Source organism: Xylaria bambusicola (genome assembly GCF_022495145.1).
Source record: "Xylaria bambusicola strain CBS 139988 unplaced genomic scaffold F5B22scaffold_26, whole genome shotgun sequence".
In the NCBI taxonomy this organism is placed as follows: domain Eukaryota; kingdom Fungi; phylum Ascomycota; class Sordariomycetes; order Xylariales; family Xylariaceae; genus Xylaria; species Xylaria bambusicola.
Window position 1 is genome coordinate 192,028 of NW_025953579.1, and position 26,268 is coordinate 218,295.

A 26,268-nucleotide genomic window follows, 5' to 3' on the forward strand; every position below is an offset into this window, starting at 1 on the left:
ATCAATCCCAATGTCGGCCCAAGAAGTCCACTCGGCAACTGTTCCCAAAGCCCCGCAGAGTGATGGTGATTGGGAAGAAATAAAAGCAGATATCAAGAACATTGCGAGGATACTCCAATCCCTAGCTCCGCAGCCTCAGGCGGTCTTACCTAGAGTTAGTTATTCTTAAGCCTGAAATTCCGATTTTCGAATCCTAATGTTTATCTATTGCAGGGAGAATTCTCTTGTCCTAAAGATGCCCTCGATGAATTGCTACCAATGTTCCTACCCACCGAAGAAAGATTAGCCTTGTTCGAGGATGTACTACTTTCAATGCTGACCAGGAAAAGCGATGGGCTATTCTCCCTCTGGGACTACGAACTCAAGTCATGCGGGTTGTGGTTTCCGACTGCCACTCATACGCAGACCCTCCAGACTCCTCTGAGGTCTGGGCTCCAGGGTGCGACCCAGGTCGTGACCATAGGCAGCACACCCACATCCACGTCGATTCCTCAGATTGAGAAGTGTATCAGAGAAAGGAGGGCACGTGTTAGGGTTTGGGGTTCGAGACTTTGGGAGTGGAACTCTATTCAGTGCCCTGGCTTAGACTTTGCCCTCTGCCGCGTTGTTGGTAGCGGTAAAGATGTCAAATATGATGTGAGCGACATTCGCTCTATAAGGTCAATACCGCGCGTATTAACTTGGAATCTTTGTACTGCAATTAAAATATATAGATCAGGAACAACTTGGGAGTCTTATCAATATACGAGGGCCCCTATCAAAATATGGCTACGGCACTTTATGGTAGGGTTTATATCCATACGTCCTTTCCCAAGAGCGGTGTAACTAATTATCACTTCAGTCTGATACGAGCCCCTGTGAGAGGCGACACTCTAGATCTTCGGTGTGTCAATCTTATCATGGCCCAAGTTAGCCGCTGGCACTATAGGCAGAGAGATGGCCTTGTTTCCGTCTATCAAAGTCATTTTGACTCAGTCATGTTTTTCTTATCAGTCTTTGCTGGATTATGGCCTTCTCGAAACGAGAGAATGAAGTTCTCGTGGCAAGTCAACACGTGGCCTCTTATGAATTTCGATTGTTTCTACCTCCAAGTCCATTTTCGGTACTTCACAACCGATAAACAGGAGGAAGATCCTGGCGTTCCTAGTGCGTCAACTCATGTTCTACGTTGTTTCAGAGAGCAGGGTCAAATTGTTTCAACCGCACTTCAGGTAGACTCCCACTCCTTCCAAGAAAGACGTATCTCGGTATTTGGTCTTTTCTTGGCACAAAACAAAATAAACACAAGCGCAGCACCTTTTTATAGTGTTTTGGCTTTAGGGGAAACGGACTTCGAAAACCTCCAGGGATACGATCTTAAGTGGTGTGCAGGCTTGGAAGGAACAATCACCTTCCAACTTGCAGTGCTCGCAAGCGTGGCAATCTGGACAACAGAGTGGAACGCCATGTTGGATCAGATTGACAAATGCGTACATGTTAAGTTCAGCCATACGCTGAGCCCCGAGGACATTAATGCCTGGATGTTTGATGACAACTTCGAGCGGTCTCGGTTGTATTTTACGATCCTCCAGGTTCTACGGATGTTCAATGAGTGCATTAGCACTGTTTCTGACGATCTACGTGCTTTAGACGAGCTCTTTTTGAAGCAAACAGACTTTCCAATGCAAGACATGAGAGAGGATGAACTTGAGATCATGAGGTCGAACTGGGAGACAGTAAAGAAAACTCAGGAAGAAGCCGCAAAAGCGTTGTTGAACCGAATCTTATTCAAAACGGAAGAGGTTAAGAGTCTTCGAGATGGGGTATGTACTTACCAACTGAAACCCTATTTTAATTTAACGGCTAACAACATATATTTCTTTAGCTTTTTAACGCGTCTGCTTTGCGAGAAGCGAATAAGTCCTCGACGATGGGCCGCTATGTTCTCATCTTTACTATAGTAACTGTGCTATTTCTTCCTCCGAGTTTCGTATCAGTATGTATAAGCTCATTGCTGCTCGAAGGGAAATGCATCTAATTTTCTATATAGACTGTGTTTGCATTGGAGATATTCCAAAAAAATGTCGCCCAGACGAAATGGGAGTACAAGGTGGCACTAGTCTCGGTGTCCCTGGTTACCTACGCCGTATCCTTTGCTGCCGTCATCGCTGTTGACAAAAAGAAATTGGAACAGAGAGTCTCACAATGGAAGAAGAGTTTCAAGAAATGGACATCAAATGAGGCTAAATCAGTCCCAAAGTCACAAGATGAGGAGGAGCCAGTCCCACCGGTCCGAGATGAGGAATCTCTTTCGCTTAAGGAGAAAAGACATCTGTTTCCCATCTCGACATTTGCCAGCCGTTTCGGGAAATCCTCAAAAAGGAAGGACAAGGGTAAAGCCCCAGACAACAGCACGAGTTCTATGATGCAAACACAGAATGAGCAAGATTCCTAATTCCATGCCACGCAAAGTTGAAGAGAGGGAACAAACGGCGTTGATGGATATACTTATTTCGTTTCTCACAGACGTGTTATAGAAGGTGAGATTATAGGTGTTATGAGTACTTCCTCTGCATTTGAGAGTCTCTAGGAGTGTTACACGCGTACGAGCTGAGTATGCAGTTCACCTTGCGCTTCGGCCGCACGAAAAGACATTGCAGGCTGTTCATGATCTTAAAATATATGCAGACTTCGCTTCATAAAATAAGCCAACGAGACCTAGGCGGTCTGGGCTAGCAGACCAGCTGTATATAGAGTTGAGTCAAGCCACCTGTCATGGAGATATGTCCCCGGAGTGAAGCTAGATCTCTAGTAGGTAGCACACAGGTAGTAGATAGATTGAGGGTAGAGGTAAGGGCTCAATATTATTGATTCCTGGCTCTCTAAACATTAAGAGGGAGCCTTTACACCTTTATATAGTCAACTTCTAAGCTGTCCCCAGTAACTTCAACCCTAGTGCTATATTGTTCCCTGACACCGCCAAGGCCAAGAAGGAATTAGTTGTTCAAGGACTCATGCAGCCTTGGTTGATCATTATATCGTGAATCGCATCAAGTTCCAAGCCTAGACCTCTACCCTTGTTATAAAGAGCGTTGTGAAGATGTCCATGTCTCGAGCCATATGTATTTATCATAAATCGTTCAATACTGAGATAACGTGCTCCGGCGCGGTATAATCCTCCATAAACCACTATCCCAGAGGTGGACGATGAAGCAACTAAGTGAGTCAAAGCCATAAGACTTTTTTGATAGCCATATGGTGGAACAAACAAAGCAAAAGCCACGACGCTCAAAGTTAAATTAAAAACTCGCATTTTAGTCTATGTATCACTACTTCCCCAAACACATCCATCTTTCACTCAAACTAATTCTCTTGCACTATCAACAAACAGCCACAACACCCTCCTAATCAGATCCCTTGCTCAATTCACGCTCCTAAGACGCAGTGATAAACAGCCCGATAGGACAAGGGTTATAATCCTGGAAATACCTCAGATTCGTCGAGGCATCTTCGCCGGCACCACTAAGTCCCAGCGTAATAGCCTCACCGGCCGGACACTCGAAGCTGGTAATAGTATATGCATTGCCCGGGGTAACAGTCTGCGTGCCGTACGACTGGGCCACGGAAGGTAAATTGGCGTAGGATGTATCGCTCTTGACCGGACCGCTTAATTTCGAACATTCGACGTTTCCTGAGCCGGAGAAGGTGTACGAAGATGTCTCCAGCTGCGATTGGTGCGGGAAGTAGAAGACGACTGTACAAGTCTTCCCGGCGTATGATTGCGGGATGTCGAAGTTGTAGGCGGAGGATAGTGTTGGGGACACTTCGCCGAAGTATGATGTTCCGGGCGCTGAGTCGGGGTTGGAACTATCGACGGGGATGATCAGGTGTGGGTATTGGTAGGTGTTGCCTAGATCGCCGGGGCAGGAGCCTGAACTACCACCACCATTACCTCCTCCGTTACCGCCACCATTGCCGGGACCACCGTTTCCGGGGACGCCACCAGTGGGCGTAGCGCCCGGGGGTAAACCTCCAGTAGGATAACCACCTCCAGCTCCAGGCGATGTACCCTCACCACCGCCGGCCGTGGGAGTACTTCCAGGAGGAGTGCTTTCACCGCCATTGGGTGGTGTGCTTACACCACCACCGCCAGGGCCGCCACCGGTCGGATAGCCTCCATCACCGCCGTTCGTAGGTGTGCTTTCGCCGCCACCATTGGTTGGAGTCGTTTCACCACCTCCAGTAGGTGTACCTTCGCCAGGAGGTGTGCTCTCACCTCCACCGCCAGGACCAGTTGGATAGCCACCGCCAGCACCGCCACCAGGAGACGTGCCTTCGCCGCCACCATTAGTCGGTGTAGATTCTCCGCCACCGTTTGTGGGCGTACTTCCACCAGGTGGTGTACCTTCACCTCCGCCAGGGCCAGTTGGATAACCTCCACCAACACCTCCAGGAGGTGTATTCCCATTACCACCAGGGGGCACACTACCACCGCCGGGGGGTGGTGGTGGTGGTGAACCATTACCGCCATTCCCACCGCCAGGGCCAGTTGGATAGCCTCCACCAGCGCCACCAGGAGGCACACTACCACCGCCAGGAGGAGGTGGTGGTGGAGGTGGTGTTCCGCTGCCTCCAGGAGGAGGAGGGGGTGGAGGTGATCCATTACCGCCAGGTGGTGGAGGTGGTGTTCCACTGCCTCCAGGAGGCGGCGGCGGCGGTGATCCATTCCCACCATTCCCACCGCCAGGGCCAGTTGGATACCCTCCACCGTTACCACCACCACCGTTACCGGGTCCAAGTGGGCATCCACCACCAGGAGTTTGTCCTCCGCCGGGTGTGTTTCCGCTTCCACCTCCAGGGGTGTTTCCACCTGGTGTACCTTGACCAGGAGTGCCTCCGCCAGGTGTGCCTTCGCCAGGAGTGCCCTGACCAGGAGTACCTTCACCGCCGCCAGGTGTGTTTCCGCCGGGAGGTGTATTACCGCCTTCACCACCGCCGGTGGGATAGCCGCCGCCGCTTGGGGGAGTATTATCACCACCACCAGGGGTATTACCGCCTTCACCACCTCCAGGAGTGTTGTCACCGCCGCCAGGCGTATTTCCGCCTTCGCCACCTCCAGGGGTACTTCCACCACCACCAGGGGTGTTACCCTCTCCACCTCCAGGAGAGCTTCCAGTAGGATAGCCTCCGGCGCCACCAGTCGGCGTTCCTCCACTACCCGGCGACGTATTATCTCCGCCACCGGAAGTATTATCCCCACCGCCGGGGCCATTTGGATAACCTCCTCCATCGCCCGGCGGAATCGGAGGCGTAGTCTCGCCGCCATTATCACTAGTCGGGGTGCTTCCACTGCCGCCTGTTGGCGTGCCTTCGCCAGGTGTTTCGCCGCCCGACCCTTCACCACCAGTAGGCGTGCTTCCACCACCAGATTCTCCTGGTCCTTGCGTACCGGAGCCGCCACCGCCGCTACCGCCGCCAGAGCCAGCGCCGCCGCAGCTATCCGGCTGGCAACCGTCTGCAGTCAGCGTGATCTCGCCGCAATTAGAGCCGTTGGGCCCTAGGTATACCATGTGCCGACCGTCGGCGCCGGTGTCGCAATTGTAGAATGTCGTCTGCCCGTTATACGAGACCGTCCCGTCGCAGCCGATAGTGAAGCCGGCATCGGGGATCTGGCCGACGTCGCACTGCAGCACGAGGGACGGCGGCGTCCACCAGCAGCCTCTGTTCTGCCCGTCCGTGAGCGTGCCGCCGTTGATGGTGAAGCTGGAAGGATCCTCATCGGAGCCGGTGCGCGTCTGCCCGCTAGGATACTGGCCGACTGCGCCAGATATGGCGTCGCCCTGGGTGTTGATGTGGAAGGAGCAGCCGTTCTGACGCATGGTCAGGGCGCGGGCGCCGCTGCCCAGGGCCGAAGAGAGAAGAATCGATCTCTGCAGCATGGTAGCTTGCTATGAGACTCGATGAATGAAGTATACCACGCTCAGATATGGATATGGGATGTGTGTGGCTTGAGAGGAGTGGGAGGGATGAGCGGCGGTATAAGTTAATGTAGAAAGAAGGGCAGAGACAGGTCTAGAGAACCCAGACAGAAGACAAGATGGAAGTGATGAAGCTTCTTCTTTAAACTTCGATGTTTTCGCTGTGAAAACGTCATACTGCGGGAATTCTTTCATCTCGAGTCAGTTTCCATCACAGCATCATAACGGCTGTGCTCCACGGACGGTGAAATAGCCAGAGCCATCTAGCACCGCCCTTTACTCCTGTTTAAAATTGGGTTCTGCCATGAGCTGCGTGTGATAGTCTGGGTACGTTCCCAGTGAAACGCGTGAGAACGCGGTCAGTATGATGAGGATGGCGTGCCGTCGGGCGTCGTAATGTTTATTCACATTACCTAAAGAAGGCTGGCTGAGCCACAACGATCCTGAGCGACTAGAGATGGATGACGTCTATATTCCGACAACAACTGGAGCTGGTGTTGGGATGCTGCTTGTTGAATGATTCAGGCCGACTTTGAAAACACCTCGATGTGTTGCATATCCGTTACTAATTTGTTCTATGCCCGGTAAAACAGAAATAATGGAGCTGCGACGTCGGAGGTGAAGCCGAGAGGGAGTTGCGATTGACCAAAGAATATGATGAGGTGTGTAGAGCTGTACACACAAATCTTGTAATTTTATTTGTGACCTTCTTTGATGGGTTTTTGGTACAGGTTCCTGATTACAGCATCATCAATCGTTTGCATGTTTGGCTCCTGGTGACCGAGAGGTGTCTAAGCTCTCACTATGATTGGTGATTGAGCTGTGGGGAGGAGTCGTGGGATTAGCTCATTGCTAGCCCATCGTAGGGTTGACGCCAACCAAAATAAAAATAACCTACCGCATTCGACTAGACCAGGCATCGGGAGTCTCGGAGATGTGCAAAATAGCTTGATAAGTGATCGAAATCGTAGTTAAGGTTGGAAAAGAGAAGGGGCGAGAGGGGGAAACAGTTCCATCTTGAAGCGCTAAAGATGGTGTTCACCACTTTTGGAGAAATACAGAGGGCTGAGATCCAAAGTCCTCAGTCTGCCATAGGAGGCGACTAGTTCCTTCTAGCCAGATCAAGAAAGATTCGACAGCACCAAGGTGGACGAACCGGCCCTTGGTCATGCTTTTGTTGTACTGTAAGTTTTAAATCACGTGAAGATATATATTGTCCTCTTAGCCTCGATGACGGGGGTTGTCACGCTGGTGAATCTCATTGACAGGTGATCGCTTTGGGCGTGTGTGTCAATCTTGAAATCGAATGTATCGCTCCAGTAACCACCTCTGTAGTCAGGCAGCGGGTAAGGCGGATGGGTTCCATGACATCGGTTCTTATCCAGTTCCCGCTTTACCGTAGGTAGATGGTTGATGACTTTGCTAACCACTTCGCTAGCTTTTTGCTCGAACTTGGGCATGATTGTCTGAGTCGCATTCATTCAATGGCCCCGAGCCGTGCAGGCAGCTGGCTTTGGACCCATCCGGGAGCATATGATGCGCCCCGGGACGTGAAGGTGTGTTGCTTGAAGGTAGTTCGGCATTATACGAATGGGTTGTCTGCCGTCGCACCCGAACCTGTCGCGGTTTGATCATTAAACGCCTCTAAGTAGGCGCTATACAAGGTGAGCATGTCGTTGGTGGTCGAAGTGACTCCAGATGCTCCTTCAAGGAAGAGGTCCTGTCCGGTTAAGTATTCATCTGCGAGTTGCACATGCATTTAGTGGTGTGAAGCCCTTCGCAATGAGCCGCTCCATGGTAATCATCACCGACCCTTTTCTATATCTGCGTATCTATCAATCTTAAGGGATCAAATATATTCTCCAATCTACCTTGCGCTCGTTGATAAGGGTAGCAAATACGGCCGTAGTGATCCCCTTCAAAGAAGTTAAACCGAAGATAGAAACTGACCGGAGCTCGAGGTCGCGTCAGCGACACTGTTGACAGGTGCCCAAAATTGACTTTCCACTAGGTACTCGCCTAGGTGACGGACGCCAATGGGGCAAGCCGGGCATGCCAAAGATTCTCAAGATTCTTCCCAGCGGTTGTTCTCATCCGTTCCAGTCGATCAGGCAAAGGCATAGCTCAACGGTCTTAGCTGACCCAAGCCGATCAACTTCTTAGCCTGTGCCCGTACCCGTGCCCGTACCCGTGCCCGTACCTCTGCCCGTACCTCTGCCCTCGCCATGTTGAGTGCAGACTCATTGTTTCGATGTTTCAGTTCCGAGTCAAATTGAAGGCGTTTCTATCCAACGTTCGAAATGTGGTGAAATCTTAAGGGTTTGGCGATGGGACACGCTAGATTCATTTCTTTCCTGTGGCGGCCTCCAAACAGTACCTATACCGGTAGCTGTAACCTAGCGGTGCCGTAGCGGTGCCGTAGCGATGGGGTTAGGGGGGTCTGATTTTCATTATTATGGTTTTCGCTTGAAAATATTCCCAAACATTACCTAGGTATATTCTACATATTCACAACCCCAACACCAGGGCTCTCGAGCCGCTACTGTGGGAATCATCCCACCACGTGTATAATCAGAGTATTATGCGCCGCAAGACTCAACATATGTACAGAGGATGCTCAGTACTGACAGGTTGTCGCACAGAGTTCATTTAGGAGGGATATGCATGCACCACCCCAGCACTACGTAGTATTACACCTTCACTCAAGTTACATGTCTATAAAACCTATAGAACCATATGTTGAAGATTCAAGTTCCAAAAAGGACAGTGATGTAGTACACATGAAAACAAAATTCCTCAGACGAAGAGGGACATGGTTTATCTAACATACCATTCCTATAGCCCATAACGCCAAATGCCCGTTGAATGCAGAATGATCGGGGCTGTATGCCCCCAAGCCCCAGCACCTGATATTTTCTGTGCCCATTCTATAGATATCAGATTGTGTTGTAATGTGTCCCAAACCGCCCGTGTCATGATTTCATATCGATTAAAAAGCAAAAAGTTCCTCCAGCGTAGTATTGTTTATAGATAGGTATGCGATATGCGATTATAATGCGAGCAGAGCGGCAATGGCCCCCAGGAACGTGAGGCTGATCTCGGGTCTATAGGCGGCTGAGTCTGGATCCGAGGACGACGTGGCTTCCGCGGCGCCAAGGGCTGATGTGATGATTGCCGAGGCGGATGCGACCTCGGATGGGTCGGGGTTGTCTGAAACCTCGGTGCAGAGCTGTGTGGCGGTTTTGATAGCGGCTGTAGAATGGAGGTCAGTAAAGAATCGAAGAATAATGTGCAGTATCGTTGGGGGCCAATGATGATGCACTAGACGATGGACAGGATAGATGGATGGATGGATGGATGAGGAACGATGGTGGGACATACTACTTAATTCGTCGCTGTCGCAGTGCGTGACGACGCATGTGCCGGCGCTCGAGACGAAGGTATCCTTGCCGGAGCCGCAGAGGCAGTCGAAATCAGTCGTCGAGCAGCCAGCGGCCGAGGCGCCGGATTCGAAACAAGGGATGGCGCATGTTGGGAGATTGGAGACGAGCTCTGGCAATGATGTCGAGTTTTGAGCTGTCACGGCAGCGGCGAACAGCGAGAGGGCAGCAACTTTGAACTGCATCGTGTCGGCGATTGCTGATAAATGGCTCGTTTTGATTCGTTTCTTTTCTTTTTCTTCGGATGTCTTGCTCTGCTGTTTGTTCGCTGGCTGACGTAGGTGATCTCAATCCAGTGGGTCACCTAAGATGCTGTACCGATGAATGCAGAGAAAAGCAGCGACGAGTGTCTTGCAAAGACGGTCGCAAGGAAAGGCAAGCGAGACGGGAAATGTGTGAACAGATAGGAAAGTATGAATAGGTTGACAGAGCTAACAGATAAAAGGGAAAGAGAGAGAGAGAGATCTATCAAATATGAGGCAATGCAATGGATCAAGAAGATAAGTAAGTAGGTAAGTAAGCGTTAGTAACGTGAGGGTGGCACACTTCATTCTTGTTAGCCACCTCGTATCGAAACACTCGGCCCTCCATAATTCAGGCGGGTTTGGTTGGCCCAGAAGCTGCCTAGCACTTGCAAATCACCAACACAGCCACCCCGGGATCCAGAACCCGCGCGCTATCCAGTGTCAGAGTTCACTGTGCCGTTTTTGGGGGTCTGTCAAGGCATTTTCTGAAGCTGTTTCGGCGGTTAATTTGGTCTGAAAGTATCACTTGTCACTATGCGCCTAGGCAGCCGTATTTCCATCATTGCTACATGAACACAACAAATACACAAACGAATACAGGTAGGTATCCCAGCGCCTTGTCACAAGGCGCAGAGCTGAGACCTTGAGGTGCTATAAGTGGCAGCATGGCGTTCAGCTGCGTCCCTACGAAGTACCTGTTTCCCCAGCCCCATTGCCTCACGTCGTCTGTCATCTTGGCCTGCCGAATGACGCTGTAGCGACTGCTACAAGACCTGTGATACTGATAATCAGAGCTTTCCACAGTATGTAGGGAATACGACTTGGTGACGTGTGGGGTTTCCGAATTCAGGATGAGACAATTCAGGGGATTCCAAGTCTATTCATGAAACGAACCGATGGGTGGTCTGGACAGGCTGGAGTACCTAGCTCGAGTGGGTTTCGTGCACTCTCTCTCGACACACTGATTGGCAGATGACGTCAGCAGAGATGATGGCTGTGCCACAACGACACGCGTACCTGGTGTCCAGGTCATGTGACTACCTACCCATTCTACTGATGACAATGACTTGATGTAAAAAAAATGATAGATTTATGGTGATTCTGCCCAGTGACTGCAGTTTGAATAGAAGTGAGGCCAGGATACCTCTTCGAGATACGCTCACCTTGTTAGCTTCGGTAGCGGAAGCTGGCGCTCTAAATTACGCGATTCAGGGTCCTGAGATGTTTATCGATAACATCACATTACCTGCCGAGCCACTAATCCTACCATTACCCTACACTATGTTGATGAAGTACGCCCAGACCGAGCCAAGCAAGCAACTACTCTCACGATAGTAGATACAGACAACTAGCGAAGACAGATATATGGGCATGGTTGCTGAGTAAATTAACTTCGTCTCGCCTTCCGCGCTGGTGTCGTCCCCGGCGGTAATGTGGGAGGCCAATGAAACTCCGGTAGCGGCAGGTAACCCAAGCTTCTCAACACCGTCACACAGAAACTCTCGACACATCTCTCGTTACTTGCTTGTGAGACTTAGTATATCGATGACGCTCTTAATGATAGTATTACGTGGCACAGCATTACCGTAGATCTAGGCGCGTAAGCGCTCAATCGCCAGGCATCGTTCCACAGATGAGATTGCTTCGATGGTAATTCGCCTAGTAGTACGGGACCTCGCCGCTTGGGCGCATATCTATTTTCAGACAAGCGAGTCCGTAGCACGAGGCCCGTGGTTAGTCGACTAGCAAACAACGACTACCGTCCGTCGTTGAGGCTCTACCAACGGCTCATCACCAACAAGCATTACTCGCTTAGATAGCGCCGCGCTGTGTGCCTGGTGCTACCTACTTCTTTATAGACCCCTCGAATATCAGTGTCCGAGGTTAAGTGATTAAGTACGCTCCTCGATGGTCTGGATCGGAAAGAGCACGGACACGATCCATGTCTCCAACGGCAACGAGAAGATGCAGAGCATAGTAGTTCACACCATTAATCAAATTGGACCCTACCCTTGGTGTCAACAGGGGTCAGAGTACTAACAACTTGCGTATATTTCTTTATTATCTTCCTTTATTCTGTCAACTCCTCCCTCTGTGTCTTATATATTCGTTAATGGGCTGTTTGTAGATTGTCCGCATCGTCAAACCCGTTCTCCCAATTTAACTACAATCTCCTACTAGCAAGAGCTGTCGGAATCGTATTCATTCAATTCTTCGGTGGATACGCTCGAACGCTCCCAAGAGCTGGTGGAATCGTAATGGTCTTCATTCAGTATTTCCAACATGGTATTCACATCCCAGTTAATCCATTTGAGCTGGGTTCCCCCGGTTCTCCTTTCATTCGTTGCTGGCTGAAGTGTCTGCCCATCGCCCGTGTTGTAGACGCTATCCTCTTCCGTGCAACTGCAATCATCTAGGATGCAAACGCTGTCAAGCTCTGAAGAGCTCCAATATTCGTGTTCAGTCGAGTCGTCAAGCATGCTGTCCACATCCCACTGAATCCAGCCGAATACCTTCCCATACTGAACACATGCGTCTCTGGTCTCTCCCTTGTCTGACGGTTCATTGGCATGCAACCCTGATTCCTCTGGCAATTCATCGGCGTTTGGTAGTAATCTGTCCACCAATTCGTGGAACGTCAAAGTTGATTCGTCTACGAAATCGCTACCCGATGCCAGGCGCTCAACTGTCGCTGGTTGGGATACTAAGGCGAGTCCCGCTGTATTATGAGCACCTTTAGGTGAGCCTTGTCTTTCACGCGCCGATATCCGCAACCACTTGAACCACCTGGCGAATATTTTGTCTCCATTGGGGAGGACGAAACTGTAGGACTGCTCTATGTTCCAGTTCGCATTGCGGTACGCCGATTTATGCCGCAAATTCCAGGTACCACTACCCCTAGTCGTATGATAGACATCGCAATCTTCGAAGGTCGATTTGACCATCCGTGCTAGTTTGTGCGAGCTTGGTGGTGGTTGAGAAAGCCCATGCACAATATAAGCGCAAATATTAGGCGCCTTCTGTTGATCTCGCAACGCAATTGGTGATCCATAAATCAAAACAGCCCCTGCACCCGAGACTGTCAGAGATTCATGGTTTTCTGGATCAACTCGTTGCATTTGGTGGGATGATGACATGTGGAGAAAAGGTAAGTCTGGCTCCAGCTCCCCTCGCGTATGATATTTGTATACATTATTCACCAATTGCCAGATGCAGACGTCACTTTCCCTGCATGGCCAGGAGTCCCAGGCCAGAGCAGAGGTATTGTCGATATAACCCGCAACCCTCGACATAGTTGCCAGTAAAGTGCGTTGAGCAGAAGCAACATGGAGTATGCGTAGGCGTTCAATGAGAGAATTGCCCGAATGTATATCTCCTTGTACAAGTGGCGTCCGAGATCTACGGCCTTTCAACCCGGATAACGAAACCAAACTTTCGAGGGCATTTTCAGCAATGGAAACGACGGTGAGATCTCGGATCTGTTCCCAGGAAGCAGACATATAGTACGTTATTTGGTGGACCGTATAGAACTTGACCCCCTGGAAGCGGTAATGGACCGTATAGAACTTGGCCCCCTGGAAGCGGTAAGGGACGCCTGTTCCTGACTGGCCAGTCCAGCACTTTTCTATATTGTTGAGCTCGTCCATTCCGAGGAGGATTGGTTTGGGCTCATTCGAAAATAGTTTGTTCAGTATCTTGCGTATGATGAATACTCTGTCGCTGTTCGGCAGAGAAGAGTTAAAGGTCGAGAGATTATCCGCTGTGACGAATATAGAAAGGAACCTGGACTTGATTGGGCTGATATGACGAAAAGCTCCGTGTTTGCTGTCAAACCTTCTGAAAGCTTCTTGCACACCGATGCAGTCGGGTGACTCTTCCATTGACCCTTGAGTCTCGTTGATGGCTGGCAAGGCGTTCCTGGACGAATAGATATCCGTGTCCGTATGTGATGTCCCAGTGTGACCGTTGGCGGAGGCTAGTACTTTGAGTTCGGTGAGAATGGCAGGCCGGTAGGCGTCGCGGGCCCAGTCCGCCATATAATCCACGAGAAGAAATAGTTGAAGCGCATCATCCGGATTCCTTATATCGCCATACCATACCAGCACGATATCCTAACAAAAATCGTATCAGATTCGGGATCTGTTGTCAAAAAAACTCCGCTTCGTCGATAACTTACCGTTCTACACATGGAGGCTGAGGTTCGTTCTTGATAAGCAAGATATAACCGCCAGTCCTGCCCCTTGCTCATGAAAAACCAGACCAACGGTCCTGCTGTCCAGCGAGATCTCTGCGCATTGGCTATTATAAGACTCTGTTGGGCATTAAGGTATGTGTAGATCGGGAAAGCCGTGTCCCGGAGAATAGTGTCCCATTCATATGCTGCCTTACCAGCCTTGGCTTCGACGACCATAAAGGGGAACAGCATAGACTCACCCCCGCCGGAATGGGGTTGAACTTGCACCAGAGACTCGAGGAATCGACCATCTGCAAGAGGCGTCAAGAGGAGATTCTCGAAGTTTCTGGTCTGTCGTAGCCCGTATATGCGATCTGGATATAGACCTTGCGGTAGAACATTTGCGAGTTGTTTGGGATGCTCAACTCTATCCTCCGCTCTATGTATAAAGAGATTGTTAAGTCCTACTCTTTCATCTCTAGGAACTTCGAGTTAGCAAACTTTCTATATGCATTCGCTGAAATAATGTTTCACCTACTCATCATCTGGTCTTGAGTTTCGAGGACAATGGCAACGGTCGCGATTTGCCTGACGTTGTCTTAGGCTCAAGGCCGCATTGCTGTCTCCATCTACATTGACTTCGACCTCAGATCGCCATACCCTCTGGCGACATCTTTTGCTAGAATCAAAGCTGATTAGCGTTCTGTCACTCATGACAGTCAGTGGTGCGCTTCTAGTACCATGCGACCTCTGCGGCCAATCGATTGAATATCAGTGGCTCGCAGGCGAACCTCCACGTCGCCTCGTTCCTCGACACACAATCTTTAGCCCTTTGTGTTAGCTTTCGTGCATATTCCTTAGCTTGACGTCTCCATGGTCTTTCTTCTATATCGTCCTGAGCTGTCGAGTACGTGTTGTACCTGTATGATTTGATATCTTCAATAGATTTGAATACATTACGATGGGTTGTCGGCCAATCATCTGGAGCAAGGACGTCTTTGAAGACAATGTTGCACTTGATCCGATGCCTCTCAAAGAGTGCCTGGTGCTCTTTCTTGATCGGCATGATAGAAGCATACGAGCTTCGTCAAGCACCCTCGTGGCCCTTACAGGATGAGAGAGAGCTTGCGTATCTTCGTAGGAGGTGAGAATTGACGACTGTTAATCAAGGTCGGCGACAGCGCAGGCAACAGCAAGCTGCCTACCTAGCCCCTTCTATTTTCTCGTTGATGTCTGGCCACTGGGTTACATTGGTGAGGGTGCAGGTTGGGGTTCATGGCAGCGTTTGGTGCTGCGCCACCCAACAAGAAGTCAGCCAAGCAGGGATTAAATTCCTTCTAGGCGCACTTGTCTTCCATCCAGGGTTGCGAGATCAGTTAATTAATATACTAGGTACAATATCTATTTCAACTCTCACGGAAGAACCGAAGGCGTTAATCCCGTGTAAGACTAGGAGCCTTTATATGGCATACCCACGACTCCGCGACACCAACATCTTGATCCCAAATGCTACGCAAGCTTGGAATCGCGAGTCGTCTCGGGCGTCACAAGCAGCCATGACTCCGCGAATGTTCGTCGTTCAACCGTGCGATACGCGCAGACACTTTCTCTCCTTCGTCTTCTGGTGCATGACATAAATAGCCTTGCCAATTTCACTATTGCTTATCCCGTAGACACGTATCGCAACCTTCGAGAACCTAGGTAAACAGTCACCAATTCTATAATCGCTAGAATTTCTTCCACCGTTTTCCCTCCACCTTATTACCACCCTCTTTCTTGTGCCTATGAAGCTCAGTCGGCACAATACCTTTTTGCTCCTTAGCACCGCTTACCGTTCCCCCGACTGCATTGGGCCAAAATTTGATGTTCAGCTCATCAATAACCTCTTTGACTGTAGGATCCTGAGCAATCCAATCATCATACGTCATAGTAATCAACTGAGCTCGGTCCAGCTGTGCGTACTCATCGATCCACGTCCGCGCTGCAATATCCGCTATGGGATCATCGGCTACGACGAGATCCGACTGCGGGTACAAACCCCCGTGTAAAGCGCGCAGCCGTGCCGGAATCCCGCGCTCACCGGTCAGCTTCGGCTTTAACCTGCCGGTCTGAAGATCTGCTGTGTATTCGGCATCTGAGTCCTTAAAGTAGACGTCTGATAGTCGGGTGCAGGACGAGAAGATCATTTCTGGATAGAGTTTACTCAGCTCCGGGCTGACTTCGATCATGGCTCGGTCGAGTCGGCTGGCCAAGATTACTTCTGGGTCCAATATAGGAGACCCGTCCTTGGGGTTTACTACCGTTCCCCGACGCGTATCATAGCCTAGCCCTAGGCCGCAGTGGACAATCTCGGGTATAATCTGACCAAACTCCTTCATCGGGTTCCTAAGGTACTAGAAATCCAATACCTAGAGCCGTTGCTCAGGGTTAGTAGTTCTCAAGGCTAGTCCTTCCCCCCCAACGCAACATCCATTATCGGTTGCGGGTAGAACACCATAATAATACCCAAGGCCATGGTATTCCAGGGTATGCAGTGCATGACAAGTTCGTCTATCAAGCTCCGGTACGCCCAGATACGCACCTTTCCATCGCTCGACGCCGTTATGATGACCACCGTGCCCCGTACGTTCCCGAATGTGAGGGACGTGGTGGGAGTGGCGAAGTCTGAACAATAAGTCCCTTGAGCAGTATTTTCAAACTATTCTTTCTAATTGTACCCCGGTGGGAGGGGTGGAAGAAGTCTTGACACGCTTGGTTGCTGAAAATACGCCCTGTTTGGTTTGTTCGAGTCGTGACGCGCCACCATCTTGTGTGCGTGCCAATGGTAAGAGTAACATGACCGGGCATGCGTGTTGGAATGGAGTTTGTACCAGCGGATGGATTTTCAGAGTGAGATGGAGGTTGGGTGGGAAACGATGGGTGGGTGGCCTTCGAATGTCTGAAATTCACTTCGCGTTGTCTGTCGGAAGTCTGGGCATTGATTGTCTCGTGAGGCGACTCTGCGAACCTGACAGCGGAATCTGCCTTGGCTGATGTTGTCACGAGTGGCGCAGGCAGTCAGACGCAGATGAAGAGATGATAAAATATGCCTTACCCAGGCTGATTGTCAGTATGGGTGACCTCTTACACCCCCTACTTCTACACGTGCGGGGATGTGGGATTCATATGCATCTTCACTGACCACCATCGCCCTCCAAGGACTCGTACCCACGAGCTTCGGTCGCTGCTGACTCCATCCGACTAGAATGGATGATGATTATTTTTCCTACAGCTATGAGCCGATCCATCACGATGAGGTTCGGCTGGTGAAATTCAAGCATGACAGCGACCGCATATCAGGTGTTCTCAAGACGTTCCCGCTTGGGGGACCTATCCCTCCTTACAACGCTCTGTCATATTCCTGGTTAAGCGAAAGCCCAGCTACTAACGCCACAGAAGAATGCCATGTGCTTGAAACTAAGCAAGGACCCCTCCGTGTCCTCGATACGATGCATAGTTTCTTTCGCGTCCTGCTCTTAAAGGGTGCCGAGTCGGATGACCTGTGGTGGTGGATCGACTCGATCTGCATTAACCTAAGGGACGTGGAAGAGAGGAGCCAGCAGGTGCAGCTAATGGGGCAAATCTATCGCAATGCCCACGCCGTCATCATTTGGCTGGGCGAGGAGTTAGACCACACAGATCGTGCTGTTGACTTTATCCAACTACTCAACAAGACAGTCAGACAGCAAACATACCGTCCTGGCTCCGACGAGATTCGCCGCATTTTCCAGCAAGACCATTATCAGCCACATTGGGCCGCCCTGACAAGTTTCTTCCAGCGGCAGTGGTGGTCTAGGATCTGGACTGTTCAGGAATATGCCATGAACACAAACGCCTCATTCTGGTGGGGGATGCGGAGCTTCAGCCGGTTCGCCGTCGAGGGGGCTCTGATCGGTGCGGACCAGTGCACGTCCGTCGCATTCAAAGGAACTCCTGCCTTTCGTCATGGATTCAGCCGAAGAAGAGTACAGGTACTATACAAAAAGGGGCAGGACGAGACCAATAAGCTCCACATAAGTTTAGTAGCGCTGGCCGCCTACACTTCATGTTTTGAGGCTACAGATGACCGAGATCGTTTGTATGGCATTAAGGCACTAGCCTCCGATACCTGCTTCCTAGACGTAGATTACTCGGAGAGCGTGGAAGATACATACCTGCGCTTCGCGAAGGCATTTATTAAGCACTACAAGTCACTGGATATCATCTGCTTTGCCTCGATATATAGCTCTTTGCCTGGCTCTGTGCTGCCATCATGGGCACCTGACTGGCGAGCAAGGATAGACCCTCTGTCGGTTCCTCTGATGGTCAGCCAAAGTGCAAAGCCTCATATCGGAAATCTTCGCCCCTTCGCCCTGACCGTCGATGAGCCCAGTGGTCCGTCGCCCCGCTATGCCGCTACCAAAGACAGCGTGGCCATATGCATATTCAAAGGCTTGAAACTTGTCGCTCGCGGAAGGATCGTGGATGTGGTCGATGGACTTGCCGGATCTAGGAATACCAAATTAGTCCAGTGTTCCGCCCAAGTGAACTTGACCGAGGTAGCATCTGGATGCATTTCAGCATCAGAAATTCTTCGAAGTGTGTGCAAAAGCTTAGTGCTGGACCGAAAAGATCGATTCATGCGCATTGCCATGCCTGCCGATGAGTTCTTTTACGATTTCATGTGGCTATGTAGCCAGCTCATGGTGGGTTCGGTATCGCTCGTGACTAAAGAGTTCCAGGAATGGTATGATTACACCACATCTATCCTGATTCAGGGGCGCAGCTTTGAGAACGTCCTTCGCGACAGCAACGAAGCCATCGGCGTCGGCTTGTCCTCATCAGCTCCGAACCAGGATGAGTACATCTTTGACTCTTTTTTTGGTAGATTCTTCGATACTGTCATGAGGATGTCGTTACGTCTGATGGTCACTCGTAACGGACGTATCGGTATGGTCTCTGAAAAGGCGAGCAAGGGGGATCTGGTTTGCGTGCTTTTAGGTTGCAGCGTTCCCGTTTTGCTGCGGCAGTCCGGTGGTGAGGGGGAGGGTACTTTCAAATTAGTAGGGGAATGTTTCTTGGACGGATTTATGGATGGAGCAGGCTTGGGTGGTGATGCTTGTCCCGAAAGGGATTTCTGCATTGAATAGGTTGGACTGAATACCCACCACACTACTTACTTTAGCGTATTGAGGTTGCGTTCAAGTGCAGATAGATAAGGAAGGGAAACAAAGAGCAAGGGATGGTGGGCGCCCAAGGATCGCAAGGCATGTCGTCGGGCTTTGGTACTGCCAGGGGTTTGTGCCCCAGGCAACTCTACAACTACACCAAGCCCACCAAGCAAATCAATCAAGTAAGTAAGCAGGTATGAACGTGAGATCCGCAATCTTAGGTTGCGAGCACGACATAGATTAGACAGTCTCGTTCCTGCCGATATGTGTAATGTTTATTATCAGGGACTTTAAAACCACGTTCATTTTAGTCGCCCTTGAACCTAGGTCAAGGCCTTACATCTGCCAAATACACAATAGTTGTCTCACATCTAATAATTTCTGGGGGACTGGTGCATGGCGGTCCTAATACCAGCATTTCTTGTTTATCTGTCTTTATCTGAGGCACCCAAAGGTCTCAAATTCACCTGTTGTACATCTATGCGTTACATTTTGGAGAGGGAGTTGGAATAGTTAATGGATTAGTCAGCTCAATTGAAGCGGTATTCAGAGGGGCAGAGGCGCATTAGTAATTGTCACGGCCCATAACGAATCCTTAACCCCGTGCAAGATTAACGCGCTTAAATGACAGTAACCCACCACTCCGGGATAATAATCATCCAGCCCTTATTGAGATAGACGTCTTGCAAGACAGTCCCTTCCTTAGACATCACTTTCATCACAATACCCCTTAGCACTCAAATAACAAATTCCTCCTCAGACTAGTGTCAATATGAAGCAATGGACTACATTAATGGATGGTATTGATAACCTCAAGTTGGAAACAACACCAACCCCAGCAGAACTAAAAGAAAATGAAGTACTGGTGAGAATCAATTGCGTGTCGCTTAACAACCGCGATCTTCAACGTACGGAACTTTAATACCCTTCGCTACTTCGGTTGCTTGGGTATACGTCACACCAATGTATCACGTTCATCTAACAAAGGTGGATAGTGATCACCGGAGCATTCAAAAACCGATACGGCTCTCCAGCGAACGCCATAGTCCCATGCTCCGACGCGAGCGGCACCATCGTTCGTATCGGCGGATCGACAGCCGGATTACTTTGGAAAGAAGGCGACCGAGTCTTTAGCTTGGCGCGCTCAAACCACTTGACGGGACCTATGCACCCAGAACATGCAGCAGCCGGCATCGGAATCCCGTTGCCAGGGGTATTGGCTCAGTATCGTGTCTTTCCAGCAGCAGGCCTCGTCCGAACACCCAGCCACATGTCTGACGAAGAGGCATGCACGCTCACCATCGCTGCTATCACGGCGTGGATGGCATTAAACTGGGATCAGCCCATTAACTCACCGAGACGCGGGGAAGATGTATTCATTTGTCTCCAGGGGACTGGCGGAGTCTCGATCGCCGCACTGCAGCAGGCACATGCACTTGGCTTAACCAGTGAGCAATTCCCCGTACTAGTGCCAGGGTTTCTCTTAACACGCTCTGACTGACGGGTTTCAGCGATCGTGACCTCTTCCTCGAACTCCAAACTCGAGAAAGCAAGGGCACTTGGCGCAAACTATGTCATCAACTACAAGACAAACCCCAACTGGGACAACGAGGTGTTGCGCCTCACTAATGGTCGTGGAGCAGACGTCATTGTCGAGACCGGTGGTCCGGGGACGATGAACAAGAGTCTATGCTGCGTTGCACATGGCGGTACGGTCAGCGCTGTCGGAATCTTGACCGGGCTGATGGAGGAAGGAGGCGAGAATCAAATCGCAGTAGGCATGCGCCTTATTCAGCGCAATGCCAGTCTGAAGGGTATAAACATTGGCCCGCGAGACCGTGTCGAGGAAATGATGAGACTCGTGTATGAGGAGAACTCCGTGCGTCCGATTGTTGATCGGATCTTTGGCTTTGCCGATGTGAAAGCAGCATTAGAACACTTGCAGATGGGCTCACATCTCGGGAAAGTCGTAATTAGAGTTGGCGATGATTGAATTGAAAGTCTTAATTACTGGTTACATGATATCATATATTCCATAAGAACGACCCATCACGAACCATTATCTGAACATGGGGAGATGTTCAATTTGGTTATGGTGAGCCCCTTTTCGCGCCGCTGTTAGGTCATTAGTGGCCGTCGCGAGACTCCTTGAAACGGCTGTCAGCTTGGTGCCCCTCTCACCTGAAATGCAATTTACAATGACCACATTTGATTTTTGAAAATCATTAGTCGTGATTTGATTTCATTTCACATTGATGGAAACAATGTTCATCACTAAAGAATGGCGATAGAATCGATGTTCAAGTCGACGAGGCCTTCAGGTTTCCGAATTCCAACTCATAGGCCTTGAGCAAGTATCAAACAGTCGCCATATTATCCAGCCAGGTGAAATGAGATTGTTTTGGTTAGTAAGTAAGAGACATTCGACCTAGGAAGGGCCTGGAGGCAACGGAAGAATCCTATTGGCTACTTGCTCCCATACGTTCAATGAGCCTGATATCCAGACCAAACTATTCGATGCTAAACACGACTCTCACCGGATCTAGCCAGAGGCGGGCTTTGAGAAGCTACCGTGTTTCATTGCCGTCAGTCGTTGGTGAAGAGTTACCCTACTGAACAGCCCAGTGTGACGTGTCAATCAGAACATGATCCTAGAAAGTCTTTTAGCCAACCGAAACAAGCATGTGGGCTTACATGAATCATTTATGGCGGGGATCTTCAGGTGTCATTGCCGGCATGATGCATAGCACATTCACTCTCACGTAGCATCTTCCCGGTGCATTCAAGTTTAAGACGGAATAATGCTTTAATAACTCAACCCCCTTAATAGACGTATTCGTACCAGACCACCCAAGTGCCGTGAATCAAAAGATGGTGGGCGTACATCGATAATTCGCCAGGAGTAAGCTCACAACGGCGCCCGCTACTAGTACGTAACACCGGATTGAACTCGAAAGCAATGTTGATTGCTATCCCGAGGCAAGGCCGGTGCCGAAGCGGGGTAGGAAGGGTTCCCGGAAATCCTCATGGCGGAAGCTTGTCTCATTCGTTGCGCCATGCATAATGTACATATAATGAGGCTCTGATTCCCCCGTATCTATGCAGCGGTAGAGAAGGAGGAAATCTGTATTACCTAAATACATGTCCTGATGATGAATATTAGGCTTCGAGTCGCGTTATCGATCGGCTTCGGTTGGTTTGGTGTGGTGGTAGGTATTGAGACGGGTGAAGGAGAATGAATATATGAGATACTGTAAAGAAACTATATTTGGCTTACTGAAAACCTTCTTACGAGACAAGGCTACCCGCATCTCGACCCCAAGAATGACTGCCGAATAATTATTGCAGGGGTGCGCGGTGCGGACACCTTCCGCAACGATGAACTATCCATTTATGTCCCATCACTTAGCCTCTCCATACCAATAACTGCTGCAATCTAGTAAGAGGACCATCTACCGAATTAATTTGAAAGCAGTGTGACGGCAGATCTGACTAAGCTTCCATGTTGCAACGTTGGTACACCCTGTATGCATGTTGGGTGCTACAGCAATATCTCGTGAGTTGCTAAGGAGGATTCATATTTGAGGAAATATGTTGAGGGTTTATTGAACAGGGAACTTGAAAAATATGTATCTCGAGAATTAGTCACTGAGGCGGCCTTTCAAGTTTAGAAACCTTGCTCGCGGATCCTATCTCTATTCGGTAGGAACAAGTGGTCTGACTTGATAAGTTGAATTCATGTAGACAACATAGAAACTTGGGGATCCTGCTTAGGTTGAAGCTCTTTTAAGGTTTCACTATTCCGCTGTAGTAACGTACGATGAGGAACGAGAAAGCTTGCTAACCGGAGGTCATACTCTATATGCATCGTCATCTCAGTTCAATTGAGGAAACTACATTACGAGTACAATGTGCAGTCACTGCTTCTCTATAGTCACACACCTTGCTGTTCTCAGCCAGATTACCAGTTATGAAGTTACTATAGCTCACTGGGCATTATATTGTAGACTCATATGAATCCCACCGTTGACATCGGATCTAGGCGAGCCTCAGTCGCATCCATTCCATTTCAACCAATAAGCTCTGCATGTGAACTGCTTTTGATCCTACCTTGAAGCTAGCACCCCAACAACTTTTAGAAACGAACTACCTCCTCCTTTTGTTTCTCCTTTGTGGACGAGGAGGGGTTGTAATAGTTCATTGTGATGCAGTATTTTGTTTCGAGGAATCTCGCCAACCCCCAATTGCCATGATTTGCTTTCCCTGTCCCCCGCACATAAACAACTTGAAATTTCTCATTCCAGAACAGTTCGATCGGAATAAGTCAAATTTGGGTGGCCGTCAAATGCAGGAAATGAGTTTACATCCCAATCCCTTTTGACGTTGATTTTCCTGACGTTGGTAGCACTCGCACGGTGAGGCGCTATTTCGAGGTATCAGTAATCTGAATCATAAGTGGGCGAAATGATCGGTCGCCTTCAGGGTGGGTTGGACTAACTCTCTATATTAGTGAGACGATACTCTTCTTCTCTTAACCTATGGAAGTTGTCGGGGTCGGCCGCACGGCTTGACTGTGGTGATGGGATGAGGAATACCCTTTTGAAGACTGGGTAAGAGATAGGTAGGTTCGCAGTAAGGACGCCTAATAATGGAACAAGCGACGTAGTTATGCCGATTTCTAGGAATTCATACGTTATGTCAGGGGAGTCGAGTTCGGAGATGAAATGAAGGCGGACAGAGGTGAAGATGATAATTCTAAGAAAGCCTGCTGATTAATACACATGATCAAAAAATCAGGGTACTAGAGCTGATTGAAAAACATACATAAATCCCAGTCCAAAAATGAATGTCAGAGAAATCTTTTTTGCCGTGGCTAGATTCAGTCTCCAGAGGAGAGGCATGGGAAGCGCGATCACGACAATATCAATACCGAGGTCTATCGACGCCACTGCCGTTTTGTTCGTGACCATATTACTACAGTGTCCAGGTATGTTCGGGAGCCATAACTTCTGAGGCGGTATGCAGAAGAAAACCTGACTGAAAAAAGCCGCGACCCAGAAAGCAATGGCAAAGGCCATGACTCCGTATACCAGATAGCGGAACCACTCCACGGGAAAGGTGACGCTATAGAAGTGCAGTATCGACACCTTGATCAAGACGACGAGGGTAATCCACATCAGATCGGTCGCATAGATAAGCTAGCATCAATCGTTAGAGTTGATAGCGAAGAATGCTCAACGACAAACCTTGTGGAAGATGACAATTGTGTCCGGACCACCAATGCTGTCTACTTCGTTGATATGGAGCCCTAGGCCACACTTCACAACGAGAACAACCATCAAGGCATATCGGGCAGTTGCGATAACCTAGAAGGCGCTGCGTCAACCTTTCATGACTTTCATCGCCAGTCTCGAGAAGAAATTTGCAGATGTACAAACCAGAGCCGTAAGAACCAGATAGTCATTAGCTTGGAGCTGGGTTTTATTCAGTCGCCGCGACCAAAGCCTAACGCTAGTGCAAAGGAAGGCGATAGTGAGGAATACCGTCTCGACGATAAGATCGGCTCTCCCCAGTGCGTTATGCGGAAGCGCACTTGCAAAGGTATTCGAATACGCAGTCATTGGGTAATTGTTCTGATTATCACAAAAGATGGTTCGGTTACGAAAAGGTGACGAGAAAGGGAGGAAAAACATCACCAGATGTTGAACGTAGGTGGGGCTATATAATAACCGTTACACCGCTCGAACGTCTAACGGCGTCGTTTTTGACGTTCGAGACCAGACTTATCAAACCATTTAATATGTGGCACAACGAGGGATCGATAGGTCAGAATACCAATTACACAAACCAGCAAGTCCAGAGTTTTGGTTGTCTTAGAGGTGACTGGGATTTGTCCTTTTTGTAACATCCAGTAGTATCCCTATCTACAGCACACAGATGCAAGTTGCTCCTTCTCAATACTACCCTACGTTACTCTCAAAAACTTCAAAAATGACAAGCTTTCTGCATGCCAGGTGTCTGCCAATGAACTCATCTTGGCGTAGCAGTTATTATGCCAGCCTGCTGTCGACAGACTACTTTGAAGAGATGATCGGCATAAAATGCGACATCTGGGAGGGGAGACTGAGCTTTCACTTCACCTTGACAGGAACGCCATACAACCCTGTCATCATTACTGCCCCAAAAGGGAGACGTGAGTAAGATCTGTTGCAAAGAAATGATGCCGTCGTATTGTACGTACGTCTATTGCTGATATGGTATTAAGAACAGTACTATTAGTTTGATACACCGGATTGAAACTGTCGCACTTTGCCAAAACGACATCGTGGGATGCATCACATTTAACAAAAGACATGGAAGTTTATTTCTCATAATCATAATTGGACCACTTTTCTCAAGTTTAACATGATTATGATTATGGAAAGATCAAGGGCTCTGGCTGTTGATGGAAGGCAGTAGTAATAATCCACATCTGCGCGCTGCCACTCCCCTCTTGCACGTCTTTAGCCCCCAGGATGCCGTGCATGTCCGCATAGTCATAGGTACGGTGCTTCCAGATTGCCTGCTATAGTATGTTACAATACCCTCCGCCTGGGTTTATATATCTACCGGCTGAAGCAAACCAGTTACCCATATAGGTACCTGTACAGATGTGTTAAACCCATTTCCCATGCGCAGAGATTTGGCGGAGTTGCGCTTATGCTTTATGTCGGCATTTCCTTGATGCTACGGCGATTGTGGCTAAAAAAGGGGGCATTTGGGGTCAAAGCCACTTGTGGCTAATACTATATAGCTCCATAATAGGGGCTTGTCGCAAATTCTCACGATGGCTCCGTGAAGTAAGCTATTCAATTTTCATCCATTTTCAATACGAGTACTTTCTATATTCAATTGGTTGACTTCAAAGTTATATACTATTATATGTTCTAACTACACCGATAACCTGCTCCTTCTCTAATCCACCTGAACCTACTGGGCAAACTTCCATATCTCGAATTTTCTTCTGTATCGCCATCTCCTTGCGCCTTGCTCAGCCTCTCTTAGGCTTCTCTCTTCGCTTTAGGATGGCCTGCATCCGCCGCTTTTCTTTCCACAGCTGCTCATCAATCGCTCGACGACGTTTTTCGTCAGCTCCGCGTTTCTCTACTTTTAAGCGTCAAATTTCGTTGAGTCTTGCCTCTTTAGCCGCTTCTTGCGCCGCGTGTCCCTTTTCCAGAGATGCGATGAAAGCTTGTCGTGCTTGTTCCAAAGCCTTCCCTTCTG

General features: G+C 49.3%; 8 protein-coding genes across 8 annotated transcripts; 3 read left to right on the forward strand and 5 right to left on the reverse strand.

The window, feature by feature from the left end:
* Positions 1-406: 406 nt before the first annotated feature.
* Positions 407-3,044, forward strand: F5B22DRAFT_225808 (uncharacterized protein). Its single transcript, XM_047969792.1, has 4 exons — positions 407-783; positions 842-1,802; positions 1,865-1,975; positions 2,030-3,044. Exons 2-4 carry the CDS (start codon positions 900-902, stop codon positions 2,432-2,434), a joined length of 1,419 nt encoding a protein of 472 aa, XP_047829945.1. The 5' UTR covers positions 407-783; positions 842-899; the 3' UTR covers positions 2,435-3,044.
* Positions 3,045-3,413: 369 nt separating this feature from the next.
* Positions 3,414-5,918, reverse strand: F5B22DRAFT_636969 (ubiquitin 3 binding protein But2 C-terminal domain-containing protein; the record flags this gene model as incomplete). Its single annotated transcript, XM_047977368.1, has 2 exons — positions 3,414-3,910; positions 5,429-5,918. 2 exons carry the CDS (start codon positions 5,916-5,918, stop codon positions 3,414-3,416), a joined length of 987 nt encoding a protein of 328 aa, XP_047829946.1.
* A 3,088-nt stretch (positions 5,919-9,006) lies between these two features.
* On the reverse strand, positions 9,007-9,582 carry F5B22DRAFT_647400 (uncharacterized protein; the record flags this gene model as incomplete). Its single annotated transcript, XM_047978865.1, has 2 exons — positions 9,007-9,209; positions 9,339-9,582. 2 exons carry the CDS (start codon positions 9,580-9,582, stop codon positions 9,007-9,009), a joined length of 447 nt encoding a protein of 148 aa, XP_047829947.1.
* A 1,904-nt stretch (positions 9,583-11,486) lies between these two features.
* F5B22DRAFT_225936 (uncharacterized protein) lies at positions 11,487-15,110 on the reverse strand. The gene is made up of 4 exons (XM_047969793.1): positions 14,557-15,110; positions 14,355-14,495; positions 13,820-14,294; positions 11,487-13,754 (listed from the first exon to the last, which is right to left on the reverse strand). The coding sequence occupies exons 1-4, from the start codon at positions 14,880-14,882 to the stop codon at positions 11,820-11,822; spliced, it is 2,877 nt and encodes a 958-aa protein (XP_047829948.1). The 5' UTR covers positions 14,883-15,110; the 3' UTR covers positions 11,487-11,819.
* A 433-nt stretch (positions 15,111-15,543) lies between these two features.
* F5B22DRAFT_647402 (uncharacterized protein) lies at positions 15,544-16,044 on the reverse strand (the record flags this gene model as incomplete). Its single annotated transcript, XM_047978866.1, has 1 exon — positions 15,544-16,044. One exon carries the CDS (start codon positions 16,042-16,044, stop codon positions 15,544-15,546), a length of 501 nt encoding a protein of 166 aa, XP_047829949.1.
* A 1,017-nt stretch (positions 16,045-17,061) lies between these two features.
* F5B22DRAFT_647403 (heterokaryon incompatibility protein-domain-containing protein) lies at positions 17,062-18,984 on the forward strand (the record flags this gene model as incomplete). The annotated part of the gene is made up of 1 exon (XM_047978867.1): positions 17,062-18,984. The coding sequence occupies one exon, from the start codon at positions 17,062-17,064 to the stop codon at positions 18,982-18,984; it is 1,923 nt and encodes a 640-aa protein (XP_047829950.1).
* Positions 18,985-19,639: 655 nt separating this feature from the next.
* F5B22DRAFT_610251 (putative alcohol dehydrogenase) lies at positions 19,640-21,209 on the forward strand. Its single transcript, XM_047975181.1, has 3 exons — positions 19,640-19,913; positions 20,001-20,453; positions 20,517-21,209. The coding sequence occupies exons 1-3, from the start codon at positions 19,778-19,780 to the stop codon at positions 20,996-20,998; spliced, it is 1,071 nt and encodes a 356-aa protein (XP_047829951.1). The 5' UTR covers positions 19,640-19,777; the 3' UTR covers positions 20,999-21,209.
* Positions 21,210-23,498: 2,289 nt separating this feature from the next.
* F5B22DRAFT_636972 (uncharacterized protein) lies at positions 23,499-24,626 on the reverse strand (the record flags this gene model as incomplete). The annotated part of the gene is made up of 4 exons (XM_047977369.1): positions 23,499-23,760; positions 23,830-24,203; positions 24,252-24,371; positions 24,444-24,626. The coding sequence occupies 4 exons, from the start codon at positions 24,624-24,626 to the stop codon at positions 23,499-23,501; spliced, it is 939 nt and encodes a 312-aa protein (XP_047829952.1).
* Positions 24,627-26,268: the final 1,642 nt, after the last annotated feature.